The sequence below is a fragment of the Rhinatrema bivittatum genome, chromosome 16 (assembly GCF_901001135.1).
Source record: "Rhinatrema bivittatum chromosome 16, aRhiBiv1.1, whole genome shotgun sequence".
Classification (NCBI taxonomy): Eukaryota; Metazoa; Chordata; class Amphibia; order Gymnophiona; family Rhinatrematidae; genus Rhinatrema; species Rhinatrema bivittatum.
In genome coordinates this window covers 15130925-15148988 of record NC_042630.1, presented here as the reverse complement: position 1 = coordinate 15148988, position 18064 = coordinate 15130925, and the positions used below count along the sequence as shown (strand labels likewise).

Below are 18064 nucleotides of genomic sequence, written 5' to 3'. Positions count from 1 at the left end.
CTTATTGCACCGGTTACTATCCCTAACTAATTAGCTAGATATTTCACTTAGATGCAGTTCCAACACTGCTCTCTACATTAATGGGGAGGGGGGGGGGGAAATAGATCCAAAAGGTTACTAAGAGCCAAGAGTAACAGATAAGTATGAGAGAAAAAAAAAGTGTGAAAGCTTGCTGGGCAGACTGGATGGGCCGTTTGGTGTTCTTCTGCCGTCATTTCTGTTTCTATAAGACTACGTGAATTTTTGGTTGTTTTTTTGTTGAGAACTGCTCAGATAAACCTTTTTCAAGCAGTATATTGAGTTAAATAAATTGAACTGGAGATGTCGTCAGATATGAGCCACGTGGCATGCCCAGGCTGCCCATTTGTGCCGTCACAAGCCTTATTCCAGCTGTGATCTTCTCTCTTCCCGCCTCTGTCCCACGCTTGCATTCTGTCACTGGTTTGGCTTCTATAATGCCTTTCTGGAAGTCTGTGCTAGGCACCCAGCCCCTCCTGTCAGTGAAGAGAAGGGTTTCTCACAGTCCTTTCCCGCTCCTAACTGGGACAGGGAGGTGGTCTGAAGGATGGGGAGGGGAGGGTAGGGTCGGGGGAGGGGGGGGGTAGAAACTCATCTGATGATGTGGCTGGCTGACCCGGCGAGGATAGGCACAGTTTAGCGGCTGCGTAGGGGGCTCCGGAGAACTCCTGCAGCACCAGCTGCGGCCCCCCTTGCCGGGGAGCATCCTGTGTCACCCCCCCCCTCCCCCCCAGGCCCTGCTGCCTCAGGCATTCCTCCTGCCTCGCCCGTCCCATCCCATGGCCCTGGAGCCTACTCCTTTCAGCTTTCCATGATGATCCCTTGTCCCTGACCTTCGACCCTTGTCCCTCTCGCTTCTCATTCTCTGCTTCTTCATTAAAGCTCACCGGATCTTTCCTTTTCATCTTTTGCAATCTGGAGATTTAGTCTTCCTGCTTCGACAGGGGTCCTGACCTCATCATGTCTGCAGTAGGTTTGGGTGACAACAGAATTTGAATTCCCCCCCCCCCCCCCCCCCCCCATGGTGAGTAGTAAGGGGAAGCTCCCTCGGTCAGCGCAGCCAGCCATTTCAGAGATTACCTTAACCAGTGCAGTACAGATTTCTTTATAAATGTTTGTATTTCATGATTTTCTTTTTTTTTTTTTTTTTGCAGTCTACCACCCAAAAAACACAGGTGACACTTTCATCAGACTCTGTGACATGATCTCTGAAATATTTGAGTTATATTTGTGTGTATGTATAGATATGAAACAAAGTTTTCTATATAAAAGTATGGAGATCTATATTCAGACACAGTCCAAACAGCAAAAATTAGCTGGATAAGCTTATCCGGCTAACTCTGGAGGGGTATTCAATAGATCAGCCCCACTATTGAATATAGCCGGCTACCTGAAGACAGCTCTCTGACCTGCGCAGGCAGCCGGCTAACTTAGCTAACTCAACTTCTCCCAGTTACGCTCTTGAAATGCCCTGACTTATCTGGCCAAATATACCCGGATAAGCCATTTAAGAGCTGCTCCCCACTCCTCTGGACTGAAAACTGGCTTGCTTTGCAACCTGCAATTTATGAATCACAGCCCCAGTGGGGAATAAAAGCTTTCCTACTGCTTTTAGGACTTTGCTTTTCTTGGCTGATCTCAGGATTCTCTTGGAGCAGTTTAGCCCGAGAGTCACTCGTTCTCTTTGCAAAGGATTCCAGGGGTTTTCTGACCAAAAGATTCTGGGAATTTCAGGACAGCTAGCAGAGGATTCTGGGAAGTTCAGAACTCCTTAGCAGAGGATTCTGGGACTTTCAGGACTCCTTAGCAGAGGATTCTGGGAAGTTCAGGACTCCTTAGCAGAGGATTCTGGGATTTTCAGGTCTGCCTAGCAGAGGATTCTGGGAAGTTCAGGACTCCTTAGCAGAGGATTCTGGGAAGTTCAGAATTGCCTAGCAGAGGATTCTGGGAAGTTCAGGACTGCTTAGCAGAGGATTCTCTGGGGGCAGTGCCAGATTTAGGCACAATCTACATAAACTACATTTATGGCCTCAGATTATGAGGGGCCTCCAAATACAATCACTACATTTTGCTTTGTTTTTGATAATGCTATGGAGCAAAAACGCAAGTTTTTTATATCGTTTTGGGCCTCTTCATGTCTTAAACTGGCCCTGTCTTGGAAGAGTGGTGTGTGTGTGTGTTTTGGTTTTCAAGGCTAAAAGTCAGATCATAAAAACAGAAACACAGTCATATAATTTGCTTCCTGCTGCGGAACAGGTTTTGTAGCGTTCCTGGAAACCTAAACCATTTGCTGAGGAGCAGGACATGGCTGCAGTGAGTAATGGTGGTGGGGAAGGTTTTGGTTGTGAATCCTAAATTCTATTATTCCAGGAGGGAAGCTCAGAGCCGCGGGGGGAGGGGGGTGTGTGGTGTCTGAAGAGAGTGTGTGAGTGTGTGTCTGTGTCTGTGTGTGTGAGTGTGTGTGTGTGAGTGTGTGTCTGTGTGTCTGTGTGTGGGGAGGCTGAGTGTTAGAAGAATTAGTTCGTCCCATGGCTTCTTGCCGGTCTGTAAGTGAAAGAGTGTGAGAGACACTCACTTGACAGCCACCAAACGTCCTTCTGTGTAGGAAGCCTGTGGGCGGACAGGGTGGCTGTGTGAAAGGGAGCTCGGAGCACCTTTGGCTGTGCGAGACTCTATACACAGACTGGCAGTCTTATCCCATAAGAGCTGCTTTGCGTAGAAAAGGCACGGAAAGACTCAGGCAGCTGGAAAGCACGGTGAGAGCAGAGAATTCTCCCCCCCCCCCCCCCCCCCCCCCCCCCACTGCGATTACCAGCCCCGATTAGGAATAAAAGCAGAGACACAGGGCACCCAGAGCCAGGTGGCAAAGACAGCTCTGGCACCAGTGTGGAGGAGAGACAGAGAAAGGGAGGGAAAGCTATCAGGAAGGCAGAGTTACCGGAGGGCTTTATGACTTCCTAGCAGGCTAAGCCAGTCCTGCTTTATCCGTCACATCTCTCTCTCTCTCTCTCTCTGTATTTAATTTGCTGTGGTTCTGTGCATGGCGCGCATCCCCATCGCCCACCCCACTCAGCATCCACCTTTCACTCTCCTCTCACCCACTGCCATGCACCTTCCTCTGCCCCCTCCCCACAGTGCCCGGCATCCCTTCAGCAGGCTTCCTCTTTCTCCCCTTCCAGCTCAGCCCCCCCCCCCCCCCCTAATCTCTTTGCACCTTTTGGCAGTGCCCAGCACCCTCTCTCTTTCTACTGCCCCTGCCCACCCAGATCACTCTCTGTCTGAAGCGCCCTCCTCACACGCTCCTACACGCCCATCATCTATTCCCTTGGCTCTTGTGGTGTGGGCATCTAGAGGTTTCAGGGGTTTTTGCTACCTTCTCCGCCACAAAAATAAGTTTGGCACTCTAGGCAATCGCGTAGTTTGCCCATTGGAAGAACTGGTCCTGTAGGGGGTGATTATATCTGACAATCTCAAGGTGGCTACAGGTGGATAAGGCGACAGCAAAATCCAGAAAGATGGTCGGATGCGGGGGAAAAAAAAGGAGGTGATATTGCCCCTGTACAAGTCCCTGGTGAGACCCGGCGAAGCTTGAAGAAGGGAAAGGAGAGTGGATCAAGGGGGTCATGAGATGAGCATGAAAGGCGGTGGCCTCGGGAGCAAACAGCAATTAATCCAAACAATTCATTAGGCAAACCAATCAGGCAATGAATCGAGCAGCCCTTCATTCAACAGATCATTCCAACGAACAAACTGGTGATCAATCAATTAGACAGTAATCAAATAGTCAGTGAAGGAATGACCCAAAGCACTGGCCGAGCATGTTGGAGATGGAAGACCCAGCAGAGCGACCTATGGACATCAGATATACATAAGAAATTGCCATGCTGGGTCAGACCAAGGGTCCATCAAGCCCAGCATCCTGTTTCCAACAGAGGCCAATCCAGGCCACATGAACCTGGCAAGTACCCAAACACCAAGAAGATCCCATGCTACTGATGCCAGTAATAGCAGTGGCTATTCCCTAAGTCAACTTGATTAATAGCAGGTAATGGACTTCTCCTCCAAGAACTTATCCAAATCTTTTTTGAACCCAGCTATACCTGGGCGTGAGGAGGTGCAGCAGAGTGTGTGGCAGCACTGTGGATGTGGCATGGAGGTGCAGTGGAGTGTGTGTGGCAGTGCTGTGAATGTGACATGAGGAGGTGCAGTGGAGTGTCTGGTGGTGCTGCTGCGGATGTGGTTTGAGATGCTGTGAATGTGATATGAGGAGGTGCAATGGAGTATTTGGCAGTGCTGTGGATGTGGAATGGAAGTGCAGTGGGGTGGTTGGTGGTCCTACAGATGCAATATGAGATGCAGTGGAGTGGAGTGGTGCTGTGAACGTGCTGCGCTGCAGGCAGTTCCTCTCTGGACTACTGTGATCTTGGCAGATGCGAGTGGCTGGGCCCAGGCCAGGTCCTTCCTCTTTTGTTTCATCAACAGTCAAGTCCTGGGTGTTGCCCTTCTTATTCCACTTGGATCGGAAGAAATGAAGCCCAGCGAACACTTTGCAGTGGATGCCCGTGTACTGCTCTGTTTCTAGTGCATTTCTGGTTGGCTGTCGAAAGGTGCATTCCCTTTATCAGCTCAAAACAAGAGGCAGAAATCCCCCAAAGATACCTGCCCCATAACCACTGGGAGGTAGGTGGGCAAGGAGGCTGCGAGTTATGCAGGGCGGTGCATCCCTTAGGCAAACCAGGCAGTCGCCTAGAGCACCAAGATTAGCAAAATCCTGCCAGTGTGAGGTCCGGAGGGGGCGCTGGACCAGGGCCAATACAGTCAAAGAAGGGAGCGCTGTGCTGGAGTCACTGCCGCCAGTAGTTAAGATGGGGGAGGGAGGGGGAATGACCAAAAGTTTGCCTAGGGTGCCAAATATGCTTGCACCAAACGAACTTCCTCCACAGCCAGGGTAGGGCGCAGATAGTGAGCCTGAAGGAGGAGGGGCTCCCCAGCTGGGAGGCAGATAAGGAAGCCTCTGTGGGCAGGGATTTCCAGTCCATGGGAAAACACCTGGCCCAGGGCCAGGAAGGCCCATATCACTGCTTCTTCCGGCAGCAGCCCCAGAGGAATCCTCTTCTGCTTCTCGGCTGCGGCTCCGGCATGTCCGAGCCCCCCCCCCCCCCCTGAAGACCCGTGCCTGGGCTGGGAAGGCAACATCCAGGGTGAGCAAAGCGGGATCCAGCCAAGGGCGCTGATGCCCCGGGGCTACGGGGCGGGAGAGCAGAGGGAGGGAAGGGGATAATGCTCAGACTGTGCTGCCAGCCCCATGCACCCCAGAGCTGGCTGCATGGACTGCAGAGCACGTCTGATCCGTCTGCCTGAAAGGCGTTATACATAAAACTGACTCGTGACTTCTGAGCACAGCCTGTAGTATTACTGTGACAGCACTGGAGCCTGTGAAGGAACGGGAGGTTCTTAATAAATGGATATGTTTGGCTTTTCTGTGGGCCTCGGTGTCCTTCCCATCCTGCAGGAGACTGGCAGCTGGCGACCCTGCCCAGCAGGAAGCGGTACCAGTCACTAGAGGGCCAGGAAGGGTCCCGGCAGAATAACCACAGCCCGTCTGTTAAAGAAGAACCAAGCTGCAATGTTGGGGCTGATACTTTTCATATACACCTCAGCCGTACAAGGTATACACTTCTTACTGCAATTATCGACCTTTCTATATCTATTGTGTATGGCTTTGGCTGGATGTGAGGTCTGTCTGTCGGCAGGGAGTGAATGAATATGCACCCCTTCACTTGGGAGCTGCCGCAGCATGGATGGCGTTTGCAAGGGTCTAGAAAACGTTCAAATAATTACCGGGCACACATGTGTCTATTCATTGAGCCTTACTCCTGTTCTCCTATCCTATGTTTGCACAGTGTTTTTTTTTGTGTGTGTGTGTAAGCTTTTTTGATTTTTGCTCTGTACATTTGACACACACAGTGTTTATTTGTTCAAATGGTAAATGTGTGCCCTGAATTAAAGAAGTTATTTGATCTGCCACTAGAAAGATGTTCCCTGCCTTTTGCACTGGATTATTTTAATCCATGTGATAGCCTTATGAGTTCTCACCTCTCGCCATGTCCATCTCACAGGAGAGTTATTCTGCACTCGGAAGAGAGAGACCCTGGTGGGAGCCTGCGGGGACTCTGTCTTCCTCCCCTGCAACTTCTCCTACGAGGGATTCCCTTCATTGACTAACCTTGATCTGGTCTGGCAGCTGAAGAGGCCAGGGGAGTTCGCAGTTGTCCACCACGAAGACATGAAGGGTCCCCCCAACCTGCAGCAGGACAGCAGGTTCAGAAACCGGACCTCCGTGATGGACAGCTGGCCCCAGAGCAGGGACATCACCCTCACCCTCTCCAACATTTCCGGCGCCGACCAAGGGGCCTACACCTGCGAAATCTTCACGCTGACCCCATACTCCAGGAAGATCTGCGCGGAGATACAGCTTAATGTGCACACAGGTAAAGGTTCTGACATCAGAGTACCACCAAGGTGGCTAGGCCATTGGAGAAATGACTTACCTGATAATTTTGTTTTCCTTAGTGTAGACAGATGGACTCAGGACCAAATGATAGCATTTGGAGATGGATCAGATTTCAATCTGACGTCAGCCCTAGTACATAAACCCCTGCAGGAAGTGCAGCTCTTCAGTATTCACCTCGAAAAGCATTGTGGATATATGTGTGACTGAATAACTTGATTAACTTTATAACTGGGTAACTTGTTTAATTTGAACTGGTTGAACTGGCTATAGCCGGAGACCGCCAGTGCCCTCAACCGAGAAACGTCGACACCCGGTAGGGTGGGGGTCCTAAATGAAGGAAAGCATGGCTTACCCTTGAATCACTCGCTCCCGGGGATGTCCCCCGAGAATCCCATGAGTAACGGCAGCCGTGGGTGGGATGCTGGGTCCATCTGTCTACACTAAGGAAAAGGAAATTATCAGGTAAGTAATTTCTCCATTTCCTAGCGTGTAGCAGATGGACTCAGGACCAATGGGATGTATAAAAGCTACTCCCGAATCGGGTGGGAGGCTGCCCGTGACCCACTTAGTACTGCCCTTGCAAATGCTGTGTCCTCCCGAGCCTGAACATCCAGGCGGTAAAACCTGAAGAAGGTGTGGATGGAGGACCATGTCGCCGCCCTGCAGATCTCGGCAAGTGACAGCATCTTGGTGTCCGCCCAGGACACTGCCTGGGCTCTGGTAGAATGGGCCTTGACCTGTAGAGGCAGTGGTTTGCCTGCTTCTACGTAGGCCGCCTTGATGACTTCTTTGATCCAGCGGCCACTTCCCCTTGCTTCTTCCCGCTGTGAAGGACGAACAAATGTCTTTCGTACGGATTCTGCCCTTTCCAGGTATCGGACTGGGAGCCTGCCAACGTTGAGATGGCGTAGACTTTGAGCCTCTTCCGAATTCTTATGCTCATCTGGCGATGGTAGCGAGATGGTTTGGTTGAGATGGAAGTGAGACACCTCTTTGGGGAGGAACGACGGAGCTGTGCGTAACTGGATGGTTCCCGGGGTGAGTCTGAGGAACGGCTCCCGGCAGGACAGTGCTTGTAGCTCGGATATACCACGAGCCGAACAGACTGCCAGCAGGAAGGCTGGCTTCAATGTTAATAGTCGGAGAGACAGGCCATGGAGCGGTCTGAAGGAGGTTCCTGCTAGGAAATCTAGGACCAGGTTGAACTTCCAAAGAGGCACCGGCCTCGTCTGTAGAGGTGAGATTTCTTCTTAATTTGGATCTCTTTGGTAAAATTCACTCTAACGCTGTGCTAGCGTGCAGATAGTCCCTAACTGCTATGGAGACGGAAAATACTGAAGAGCTGCACTTCCTGCGGGGGTGTATGTACTAGGGGCTGTTAATGGTGGTAACCTCTGACTAATAACTCAATGAATACCAGCTCCAGAGAAGTTATAAAAGTAAGAGGTTTATTGATGGGGGGAAAGGCGTGATTTCCCCGGGGTAGAAGTGAATACAAAGCAAACGGTGTATAATTCAGAATCTGCCCAGCGCTCTAGAGTGCGTGCTCAGCCTTATAAGGGTTTGGGTCCGCCGATACCAGATATCTGCATAATCACCACCCCTTACCTTAATAGGCAATCAATAAATTTTAGCATGTGTGTGCGTGCTCTTACTATGGGCAGGAGCCTCTTGTTATCAGTAGCAGAGAATAAGAGCAAGTTAGTTTCGTTTTCTCAGGAATGATGTCATCTGTGCTGGCTAATTCTCTGGTAAGTTTAGTTATCATAGTGCTTCATAGTGCTAGTGACACGTGTGCAGGATATATGCAATTCACTATTATTACAGGGCTGACGTCAGATTGCAATCTGATCCGTCTCCAACTGCTATCAGGAGTACACTATACCCACTGGTCCTGAGTCCATCTGCTACACGCTAGGAAATAGCCTCTTAAATATCTCTTCCCTGGGTCAGTCACCTCCTGAGTTCTCAATGGCATCATTCATGTCCATAGATTTCAAAAGCATCACCCTCTTAAGTATTTCTTCTCCCGGTCATTCATCTCCAGAGACTTCAATGGCATCCTCTGCGATATCAGAAAGCCAAAGGAGTTTTCACCTTAGTGACTCGAGGGGCAGCGAGCTATGGGCAGAGTTTGAGGACCTCGGCTGTTAACAGTACTAACTACACCTTCTCCTGCCCCCCCCCCCCCCCCCCCCCCCGGGGCTTTCTCTCCTCCTGCACAGATGCTGTTGGCCTTGGCCATGGCGTCTCCGTCACTGCCCCTGTGGGAGGATCTGCCCACCTGCCCTGTCTTTCCAGGCCTGGGTGCAGCAGAAGCAGCTCGCACAGGCCGCAAACATCATGGAGGTTCTCGAAGGCCGGGACAGCACTGGAGGCTGAGCTGGTGAGCTCTTCCCACCCCCCAACCGACGCAGGCCGTAACAGGATCTCTCTGAGTGAGAACGGGACCCTGACCCTTCAGATGCTGGTGGCCGCTGATGCTGGCGTGTATAGCTGTCACCGGGCTGGCCAAGGAAAGATGGCAGAGATAACATTGGGAGTGACTGCTGGTAAGGGATTCTCTTTCGTTGCTAGTCCTGGAGAGGGCAGGTTATCCACTCCTGGGTCTTTTTATACTGCTCAGCAATGCAGGATGTGAGGAGCCGTGGGAACCCTTCCCGCCACCAACCTGGGGGCATCTTCCAGTCTTGATTTTGTGAGATGGTCTCCTTTCCTGGTGCATTCTGGTCTTAGGGTTGCCTCCTCGCTGCAATTGCATGCATCTGGAGTTCTGGTTATCCCTGCCGATGTCCCTAAGAAAATCAAAACTACATTTCCATGCATGCAATGGGGCAACAGTTCTGTTCAGTTGACCCCAGGATGAGGTGACACCCCTTTCTGGCCCATGCAGAGTTAATTTCACAGGCAAGCTTACAACCTCCGCAATTCACCGAGGGGGCCAGGAGGGAAACCCAGTACAGGATAAGGCTTTAGAGGTTCCCGGCAGAGACTGCATTATCAGGCAACTCTGCCACTGTGGGGCTATGAGCTGGTCACCTCATCTCTGGGATTGCCCTGCTGTAGGGGACGCTGCAGCCCTTAAAGGAGGTTTCCTTCCCCGATCCTCCCGTCCCCTCGCTCCCTGCCTCTATGGTGCTTTCTTCGGCAGCCAGGGAAATCGTTTGGGATGCCGATGCTACCCAACGTTTTACTGTTTCTCCTCAGATATCCGAAAGATCCGATACTCGGCGGTGCAGTTGGTGGCCTTCTTTCTGATTCCCGTGGGGGTGGCCTTGCTGTTCTCGGCGGGGCTGACCCTTGGTAAGTTACACTTACAGGCTGCTGGCAGCCCCTTCAATATGAAACCCCCTCCCCCAACCTCCTCACCAGCCCTCGCTTGCAATCAATGGGAGAAGGAACTGGACCCGGTCCGGCTGCAGCCTCCACCTTCCACGTTTTCCCTGCTGGGAGAAGGAAGGAAGTGGAAAAAGGCTCCAGGTTGATGACCTTGGCAGAAAACCAAAAACCACCGCTGCTTACAGTGTCCCTGGGCCCCGACTGCTTCTGTATTCCCTCGCACTGGGGGCCTGGGGAGAGGTGCTGGGTTGCAAGGGACGTTCTCCGGGTTATGCAGTGACCTCTGGAAATGCCCCGAATGCTCGCAGGCCACGTGAGAGTCTTCCTGGAAGACTCGGTTTTTCCTTTGTTGATGCTGTTTCGATTTCCCGTCTGCATGGCAGGGGTGAGGAGGTATAAGAAAAGACTTCAGAGGAAGGCGCAGGAGGAGCGGGCATGGCGGGATGCCACCGCCATGCCAAGGAAGCCCCTGAGGAGCAACGAGAATGTGGATTTGACATGTACCAGCATCTCAAGCGTGAAGCCCCTGCTCCACAGTCATCTTGCAGACCCGGTCTAGTGACGTGATCTCTGCACTGAAATGAGGTGCACTTTGTCTCTGCAGGATACTTCTCTGTATGGGATCATCTGATGGGGGTGGGCCCGTCAACTGATTACTGGGAGGTCCCTTCTGCACCCTTCTTCGGAAGCTGCCGTGCTTACTGCTGAATACAGGGGCTGCCTTTCACACATCTTGGACACCACAGGCACCTGATCCCATGGTCCTTTCTCACTGCTGCCCCCATCCTGGGTGGTGGTCCTCCTCCTTCTCCCTCTGGGTCCTCTCCCTCCTAACCCTCCCCATGGCACCATTCTGGGTCGTCTTCTCCCTCCTGCCTGTCCCCCATGGCCTGGGACTGATAACCAGGGAAGCCAGGGCTCTAAATCCCTCTCCTCCTACTGATGCTCTTTGTGACCTTGGGCAAACCGCTCAACCCTCCATTGCCTCAGGTACCAACTTAGACTGTAAGCCCTCCAGGGCAGGGACCTATCTACTGAACCTGAATAATAAGTGACCTTGAGCACAGGTTTGAAAAGGGAGTAATTAAGAGGAAAATACATCCAAGAATGTAACTCGCCTTCAGCTACCAGTGAGCTGTAAATAAATCCAAATGCAGTACTCACCACATGGTCCTTTCTTGGGTCCTGTCCCTCCTACACTCATTTGGCCAGTGTCAGGCCCTATGGGTGTCTTCAGATGAATGAAGAGGTTGATGCAGGGGACTGGGGTAAAGACAGGGCATAAGCAAGGATGAATCCCAGTACAAAGTCTCTGTAATATTCTATTGTAATCAATTTCTGCAGTAGCTGAATGTAATTCGTTTTGAAGTGCCTGAAAGGCAGGAAATAAATACATAATAACATCGTGTTTCTTCACCTGCAACTTCTGGTTAGCAATAATAAAAAAAAAAAGCATATGAATTCCTGTTTGCTGTCCTTCCCGACCCAGCCATGGTGGCGAAACACGAAGTCCATGCTGGGGGTACAACTTTTAAATACACTACCACGAATATTTGTTGGAAGGAGGAGTTATTACTGAAATAAATACATGAACTTTTGTCTAAAAGTGTAAGGACTGTGATTTGCTCTACATTCCCTTTTTGGATTGATGAGACACTGAGGGGCGGAATTTCAAAGGGTTACGCGCATAAGCTCGGCGACACGCACAAGCCCCGGGACGGGCGTATGTCCCGGGGCTTGCAAATAGAGGTGGGGTGTGGGCGGTCTGGGGCGTGGTGGGGGCATGGCCAGAGGCCTCCGAAGGCCTGTTAGGCCGGGGGATCGTGCACCGGCACTTGGCCGGCGTGCACAACCTATGCCTGCCCAGAGGCAGGCACAACTTAAATAATAAAGGGAGGGGGGGGATTTAGGTAGGGCTGGGGGGTGGGTTAGATAGGGGAAGGGAGGAGAAGGTGCAGGGGGCCGAAAGGAAAGTTCCCTCCGAGGCCACTCCATTTCGGAACGGCCTCGGAGGGAACGGGGAAAGCCATCGGGGCTCCCCTAGGGCTCGGAGTGCGCAAGGTGCACAAGTGTGCAGCCCCTTGTGCGTTCTGATCCCGGATTTTATAACATGCACATGGCTGCGCGCGCATGTTATAAAATCGGGCGTAGATTTGTGCGCACCGGGTTGCGCGCACAAATCTATGCCCGCACGTATGTTAAAAAATCTGTCCCTGGATGTGGAATTATTCTCCGCTTTGTTGCTTTGGCATGCTAACAATTACAAAAAAATCACCTTATTTGGAGTAATTGTACCTTTGTGGGGGTTTTTTTTTCTAGCCTGTCATCTTTACTTAATATTTAGTGTTATCTTGGGATAGATGTCACCTTTTTATTGTTTTGAGCTGCTCAGAGGGAAAAGGAAGCGGGCAGAGAGGAGGATCGGAGATAAGGAAACGTGTGAGCGCTTGGGGACAGGGAGCTCCCTTTTGTAACCAGTGTCTGTGCGAGCGGCGTTGATGGGTTGCGCGGCGCTTGCTGTGCTGCAGTCTGTGAAACTCTCTCCCAGGCACCGCGTACCAGCGGTAGCGTGGCCGAGCGGTCTAAGGCGCTGGATTAAGGCTCCAGTCTCTTCGGGGGCGTGGGTTCGAATCCCACCGCTGCCAGCAACCCTTTTTTGTTTTGTTTTTTTTCTGCTTTATTCTGAGAATTATTTTCGGTGCCGCCAATGCTCTCCTCTGCCCCGATTCCTGAATGCCGCTCCGTTTTCACCCTGCGCCCGGGCACCTGCAGCTGTTCGGATGTTGGGAGTGGACCGGAAATCAGCAGGCTCCCGTCGCTCTTTGAGCTCAGGACTTTCCTGGTTTATGCTGGGGTAGAAACTTCAGTCTTCAGTCCTCCCTTTTAAGGGACCCCCCAGCGCCTTTCAGGAAGGAAACGCACTGTGTGAACCAGGGAAAGCAAAGGCATGGGGGTCTCCCCTACTCAGCTGGAGGTTTTATGGCGAGAACGAGTGCAAAGGGATTACCCCCCTCCCCTCCCCCCTCGTGAGTCACGTGCTCACGCACAGGAAGTTGCCCTTCAGCGCTGACAGGGCTCAGCCCACCCTCGGCTTTCACGGTGGCCGGTTAGCTCAGTTGGTTAGAGCGTGGTGCTAATAACGCCAAGGTCGCGGGTTCGATCCCCGTACGGGCCAGGTCTCCTTTTTCTATCATTCATTAACATATTTTAGGCTACGCCCAAATATCTTAAGTTATATATATTTTTTCTTATGCTAAAGGGCTGAGCTCTTGACATGTATTTTTTCCTCAGGCACTTCTTCCTTTCCTTCTTATCTTGGCTGCATTTCCTCATTTCTTGTGTAAAAAAAAAAATAGGAAGAATATTCTTTTCCTTTGCACTACAAATCGTAACTCAGAGCAGGATCTCGAAGGAAAAGAGGGAAAGGGTTGGGAGGGGAGTATGAGAAATACGAATAGAGAGAGAATTAAAACAAAAAATAAGGCAGGAAGAAAAGACAGTGGCAGAGAGAAGCAGAAGGTGAGATGGAGAAGAGAAATCAGGGCTTTGTTGGGTCATGGTCCTGCATTTTACTATTGCACATCCACCAGATCTCCTACAAAGAAATACTTGTGATGATGTTTTTAGGGGCAATTGCAAGAGTGGATAGGAGTCGTCTGCCACTGTGCCACAGTCAGGTTTACTAATCTTTAGGACTGTAGATAGCTGGGTGCCTGGTGGACATTTCATAATTTGCCTGCCTGGTGCAACAGTGGGGGACCTCAAGCCTCACCTAGATAGGATTTTAGACAGTGCTAGGGAGCAGCCAGCTGTCATGGCACACATGCGGGCACCAACCAGGAGCGGTTCTAGAACCAGACAGGGTGAGGCGGCCACTTCAGGTGGCAGAATATAGAGGCAGCAAAAAAAAATGCATCTCAGAACACCGCTGTGGCATCCGCTTCACCCTGCCTGCCCCCTGCCGCAGCTGCCTCAGCTCAGGCCGGCGGTGGCTGAAGAATGAAGAGATACTAGGGGCCACCGCTGGAGCTCAGGCCAGCAGCGGCCGAAGAATGGAGAAAGGCTGGGGACCGCTGCTGGAGCATTCTCTGAAACCCTCCCTGTTCCACGCACAGGCAGGCAGAGCTCTGGAATCTCAACGTGTGGATGAATGAATGATGCAGAGAAGAGGGATTCAGTTTTGTTAGGAGCTGGGAAACATTTGGGGGAAGGGGGAGCCTATTCTGAAAGGATGGAACCAGGCTGCTGGCGCTAACCTTTAAAAAGGAGATAGAGCAGCTTTAAAACTAGAACAAGGAGAAATGCAGACAATTGCTTTTGTTTTAAGCTTCCAAGTTCTCTATTCCTTGTTGATTGTAACTTTGACTTATTCTTATCTTTTGTTATGTATAGTTTACCTAAATTGTTACTTCAGTTATACCCTTGTTAAATGTAAACCGATCCGATATGGTTATTTACTATGAAGGTCGGTATAAAAAAACTGTTAAATAAATAAATAAATAAAATCATGTGACAGGGCAAAGGTAGCGCCGGCGCCATTTTGGTTCCTGGCTCCCGATGTCACGCGTGCAGGAGATCGCCCCCGGACCCCCGCTGGACCCCCAGGGACTTTTGGCCAGCTTGGGGGGGGCCTCCTGACCCCCACAAGACTTGCCAAAAGTCCAGCGGGGGTCCGGGAGCGACCTCCTGGACGCGGGCCGTATTGCCAACCTTCAAAATAGCGCCGGCGCTACCTTTGCCCTGTCACATGATAAGGGCAAAGGGCCACCGGCGCCATTTCTCTTAACGCAGTCGTGGCCAGAGAGAGGGAGATTGCGCCGGCCCCCCCCCCCCCCCCACTGGACCCCAGTGGGTAGTGCTTCATTTATTTTTTGCCTGAACAACTGGAGAAATGTGGAGATTTTATGATTAAAAGGAGAAATATAAAAGCGAGGGCAAAAGGGCTGCAGGACTCAGAACATCCCAATTTCTAAGTTTCCAACAAAGCATACACATTGGGGATGGAGCAATGCTGGCGTACGAAGCAGGGCTGGATATGTCCATTTACCCAAAGAAGGAGAGAACCAGATAAAAAGAGGACAGGGTGGGCTAATTGGTGACTATCTGTCCTCATCTATTATTTTCACCTAATAGATGTTCAGACACAGATTGGTTAAAGGTTTGAGATAAACCTGATTCCAGACATTAGCCATGTGAAATGAGGACAATATTGTAGGGTCACAGACAAGCGATGAGAGTGGATTTAAAGCCAGACGAGGTGGCCGAGTGGTTAAGGCGATGGACTGCTAATCCATTGTGCTCTGCACGCGTGGGTTCGAATCCCATCCTCGTCGGGTGGTTTTCATTTGTTTTGCTTACTTTTAGATGATGTCCTACAAACCTGAATCCTAACGTGTGACAAAAGAAATTCCCCAAAATCATTATTGTGACATTTGGTTACTATTAATTATATTTTCATCAAATTCAGTGCCTGCGTGTATTCCACTTTGAAGTCCCTAAAAGACAGAATATAAATAAATAAAAATAACCAAATATGGATACATTATATTCATCTTACAAATTTCTATAAGATTTTGAAAACGTTTCCTTTCCTTGTTTATTTCCAATTTTTGAAAGACAATGATTAGTGAGTTTAATTTATTTGATGAATCGTTATTCTTCCATTAAAATCAATATGATGTAGAATATAAATATTTGAAATAAATAAAAAGTAGAACAGTTAATACAATAAAACTGAAAGCATAAATAAAAAAAAAAAGTTTTAAATAACAAGTAAGATTCCAAACAGAAGTATGAAAAAAGTATTCATTTTATTTTCTGTCCATATTTACTGTTTATATTCACACTCAGCTGAGATTTACACTTCCTTATCATTAAGGCATGGACTCAGACTCCATAGTACGGTATTATAATATGTAAAGGAAAGACAAAGAATATTCTTATAATGAAATCCTAGTTTAAAAAAAAAAATGATAATGTGTAGCTTGAATCCAGGAAATGAGCCAAGAGAAAATGAAAAGGAAGAACTGCCTGAGAAAAATTAAATGTATAGAGCTCAACCCTTTTAGATAAGAAAGTCTTAGACAGTTAAGCATTTTTGAAAAGTTGTTTATTTTTATAAATTAAGGGCAAAATACATTGTGGCCTGTATGGGGATCGAACCCACGACCTTGGCGTTATTAGCACCACGCTCTAACCAACTGAGCTAACCGGCCATAGAAAATGTGTTCACATTTGCGCTATAAATGTCAAGATAGCGAAGGGAGCAAGACATGTGTAATAACATTCTTGCCCCAATCGCTGAGCCATACCGGAAGGCCTGCCACGTCCCCCGGGTCCATGGCCTTGCAACTGTTGCTGTTGGGGAGAGGATAGTGAACCCTTGGGCCGACCTGGCGGAGTAGGTAATTGGTAAAGAGGAAAACTCTGCGGAGAGGCAGAGGGCCGGGAGGCGGTGGCAGACGACGCGAGACTGGGGTCTTCGCCCTGGAAGCCAGCGGACCCCCTGGAGAGGAGCTCGTGAGGTCCCGGCCGCTGGGACTTAGGAGAACTGAAGAAGCAACGCGAGATACCAATCCGGGGTCGAGGCAGGAAGCAGACACGGAAGCCAGGAACAAGGCGGAAGTCAGGAACCGAGAAGACAGGAGAGGTCCGGAACCCAGGGTCCGGAGCGGGAAATTTGACGAGAAGACCCGGAGCCGAAACCAAAGATCCAAGACTGGAACAAGGTTCGAAGTTCCGAAGCAGGAGCAGCGATCCGAGGCGGCAGCCAGAGATCCAGAGTCAGAGCCGAAGATCCAAACAGGAACAAGGTCCAGCAGGAAGAGGCAAGCACTGCAGCAAGTGGGAACTTGTTGCAAGGTGATTTGTTAGAGGTAGGCGCCGGCTTATATACAAGCCAGCGTCTGACGTCACTTTAGGGGCGGACCCCGGTCCGGCTGGAAAAGCCCTTTAAAACGGGCCTCCCAGTGCGTGTGGGTGCCCAGGAGGGGCGGAGCAATGTCTGGGAGCTCAGCGGCGCGTCTCCCTCATGGACAAGGCGCGCGTCTCCCTCATGCGACAAGGCCCGAGCAGGCCTGGAACACCGCGCTCCCGGTCGGGGAGCTGCAGCGAGACCCGCGCGGCCTCGAAGCCCCTGCAAGCCTAGCCACCATCGCTCCCGGTCCGGAGGTAAGGACCCAGTTGCAAGCTCTGCGACCGGGACCACAACAGTGCGTGTCCAAAATCTGCATCCAACTCCCCTCCTCCAAGCAAAACTTACAGTGCTCATCACATGGAAATGCGTGTTGATGACGCTATTAGCTCTTTTCCTCCCCCCCCCCCCCCCCCCTGATCAAAAACAAAAAGTGCACCCGACCTGCACATTTTTACCCTCAGAAATGAATGCTTGCCCAGAGCAGGCCTTAAGTTCTGAGCAGCCCAAAAAAGTGTACAGAAAAGCAGAAAATACTGCTTCTGTACTTCCTGGTACCTGGTACCTACATCACCTTTTACAAGACCCCCCCTAGGATTACCTCTGCCTGGTACCTACATCACCTTTTACAAGACCCCCTAGGATTAGTTTCCATGTTTTCACAGTTTCCTCTCTTTTTTCCATTTCTTGTTTTTCTTTCTCTGTGTCTTATCATGTCTCCTTTTATTTATTTTACTTGAATTTTATTTTTAATTAAAGCATATTTTCATCAAATTAATAATCTACTTTCATATTTTATCTATGTTTTATTTTGTTACTATTAATTATATTTTGATCAGATTCAGTACCTGAATAGAAGAATAGTAATAAATATTAAATAATACTATATTGATGCACATGGGTTTGAAACCCATTCAAATTGAAAAGTTTTGATTTCTTCTGCTTGCTTTCAAATGACAGCAGCCTGTGGTAAGAAATGAACACATTTCTTGGCTGGGACTTTCATACTGGTTAACATGGATTTGATTCCTGTGCAACACAGTTGCATTTTTGTCCTTTTTATGCAATCAGACATTTTTTTAATTTCTTAAATCATACCAGGTTAATAAACAATGCTTATTTAACCTCGTCTCCTATTATGATTGTGCTTTAGGGCAAATATCCATAGCTCCTGGAATGGAGGATCTTGTATTTTAAGACAGCAGCCTTTACAGCAGCCCTGTTCTTAGAAAGGGGTGTCAGACGGGGCTGACACTGCTTCTGTCTATGAAGGAGCAGGA

The 18064-nt window shown here is 49.9% G+C and overlaps 1 protein-coding gene and 4 non-coding genes across 9 annotated transcripts; 4 read left to right on the top strand and 1 right to left on the bottom strand.

Moving 5' to 3' along the window:
- The first annotated feature begins 2295 nt into the window (after positions 1 to 2295).
- LOC115078402 (ICOS ligand-like) lies at positions 2296 to 11469 on the top strand. 5 transcript variants are annotated; one of them, XM_029581313.1, is made up of 6 exons: positions 2296 to 2331; positions 5531 to 5687; positions 6138 to 6509; positions 8758 to 9084; positions 9740 to 9835; positions 10255 to 11469. In XM_029581313.1, the coding sequence occupies exons 2-6, from the start codon at positions 5645 to 5647 to the stop codon at positions 10428 to 10430; spliced, it is 1014 nt and encodes a 337-aa protein (XP_029437173.1). In that variant the 5' UTR covers positions 2296 to 2331; positions 5531 to 5644; the 3' UTR covers positions 10431 to 11469. The 5 variants fall into 5 exon arrangements, with proteins under 5 accessions (XP_029437173.1, XP_029437174.1, XP_029437175.1 ...); XM_029581314.1 differs by lacking the exon at positions 2296 to 2331 and adding an exon at positions 4548 to 4698; XM_029581311.1 differs by lacking the exon at positions 2296 to 2331 and adding an exon at positions 5069 to 5219.
- Positions 11470 to 12434: 965 nt separating this feature from the next.
- On the top strand, positions 12435 to 12516 carry TRNAL-AAG. The gene has a single exon. It is a non-coding gene; the product is annotated as a tRNA-Leu (tRNA).
- Positions 12517 to 12972: 456 nt separating this feature from the next.
- Positions 12973 to 13046, top strand: TRNAI-AAU. The gene has a single exon. It is a non-coding gene; the product is annotated as a tRNA-Ile (tRNA).
- Positions 13047 to 15122: 2076 nt separating this feature from the next.
- On the top strand, positions 15123 to 15204 carry TRNAS-GCU. The gene has a single exon. It is a non-coding gene; the product is annotated as a tRNA-Ser (tRNA).
- Positions 15205 to 16012: 808 nt separating this feature from the next.
- TRNAI-AAU lies at positions 16013 to 16086 on the bottom strand. Its single transcript has one exon. It is a non-coding gene; the product is annotated as a tRNA-Ile (tRNA).
- Positions 16087 to 18064: the final 1978 nt, after the last annotated feature.

Coding starts and splice junctions, on each gene's coding strand:
- LOC115078402 (XM_029581313.1), top strand. CDS start 5,645: ATGTTGGGGCTGATACTTTTCATATACACCTCAGCCGTACAAG. Junction 9,085..9,739: donor AACATTGGGAGTGACTGCTG/GTAAGGGATTCT, acceptor GTTTCTCCTCAG/ATATCCGAAAGATCCGATAC. Junction 9,836..10,254: donor CTCGGCGGGGCTGACCCTTG/GTAAGTTACACT, acceptor TCTGCATGGCAG/GGGTGAGGAGGTATAAGAAA.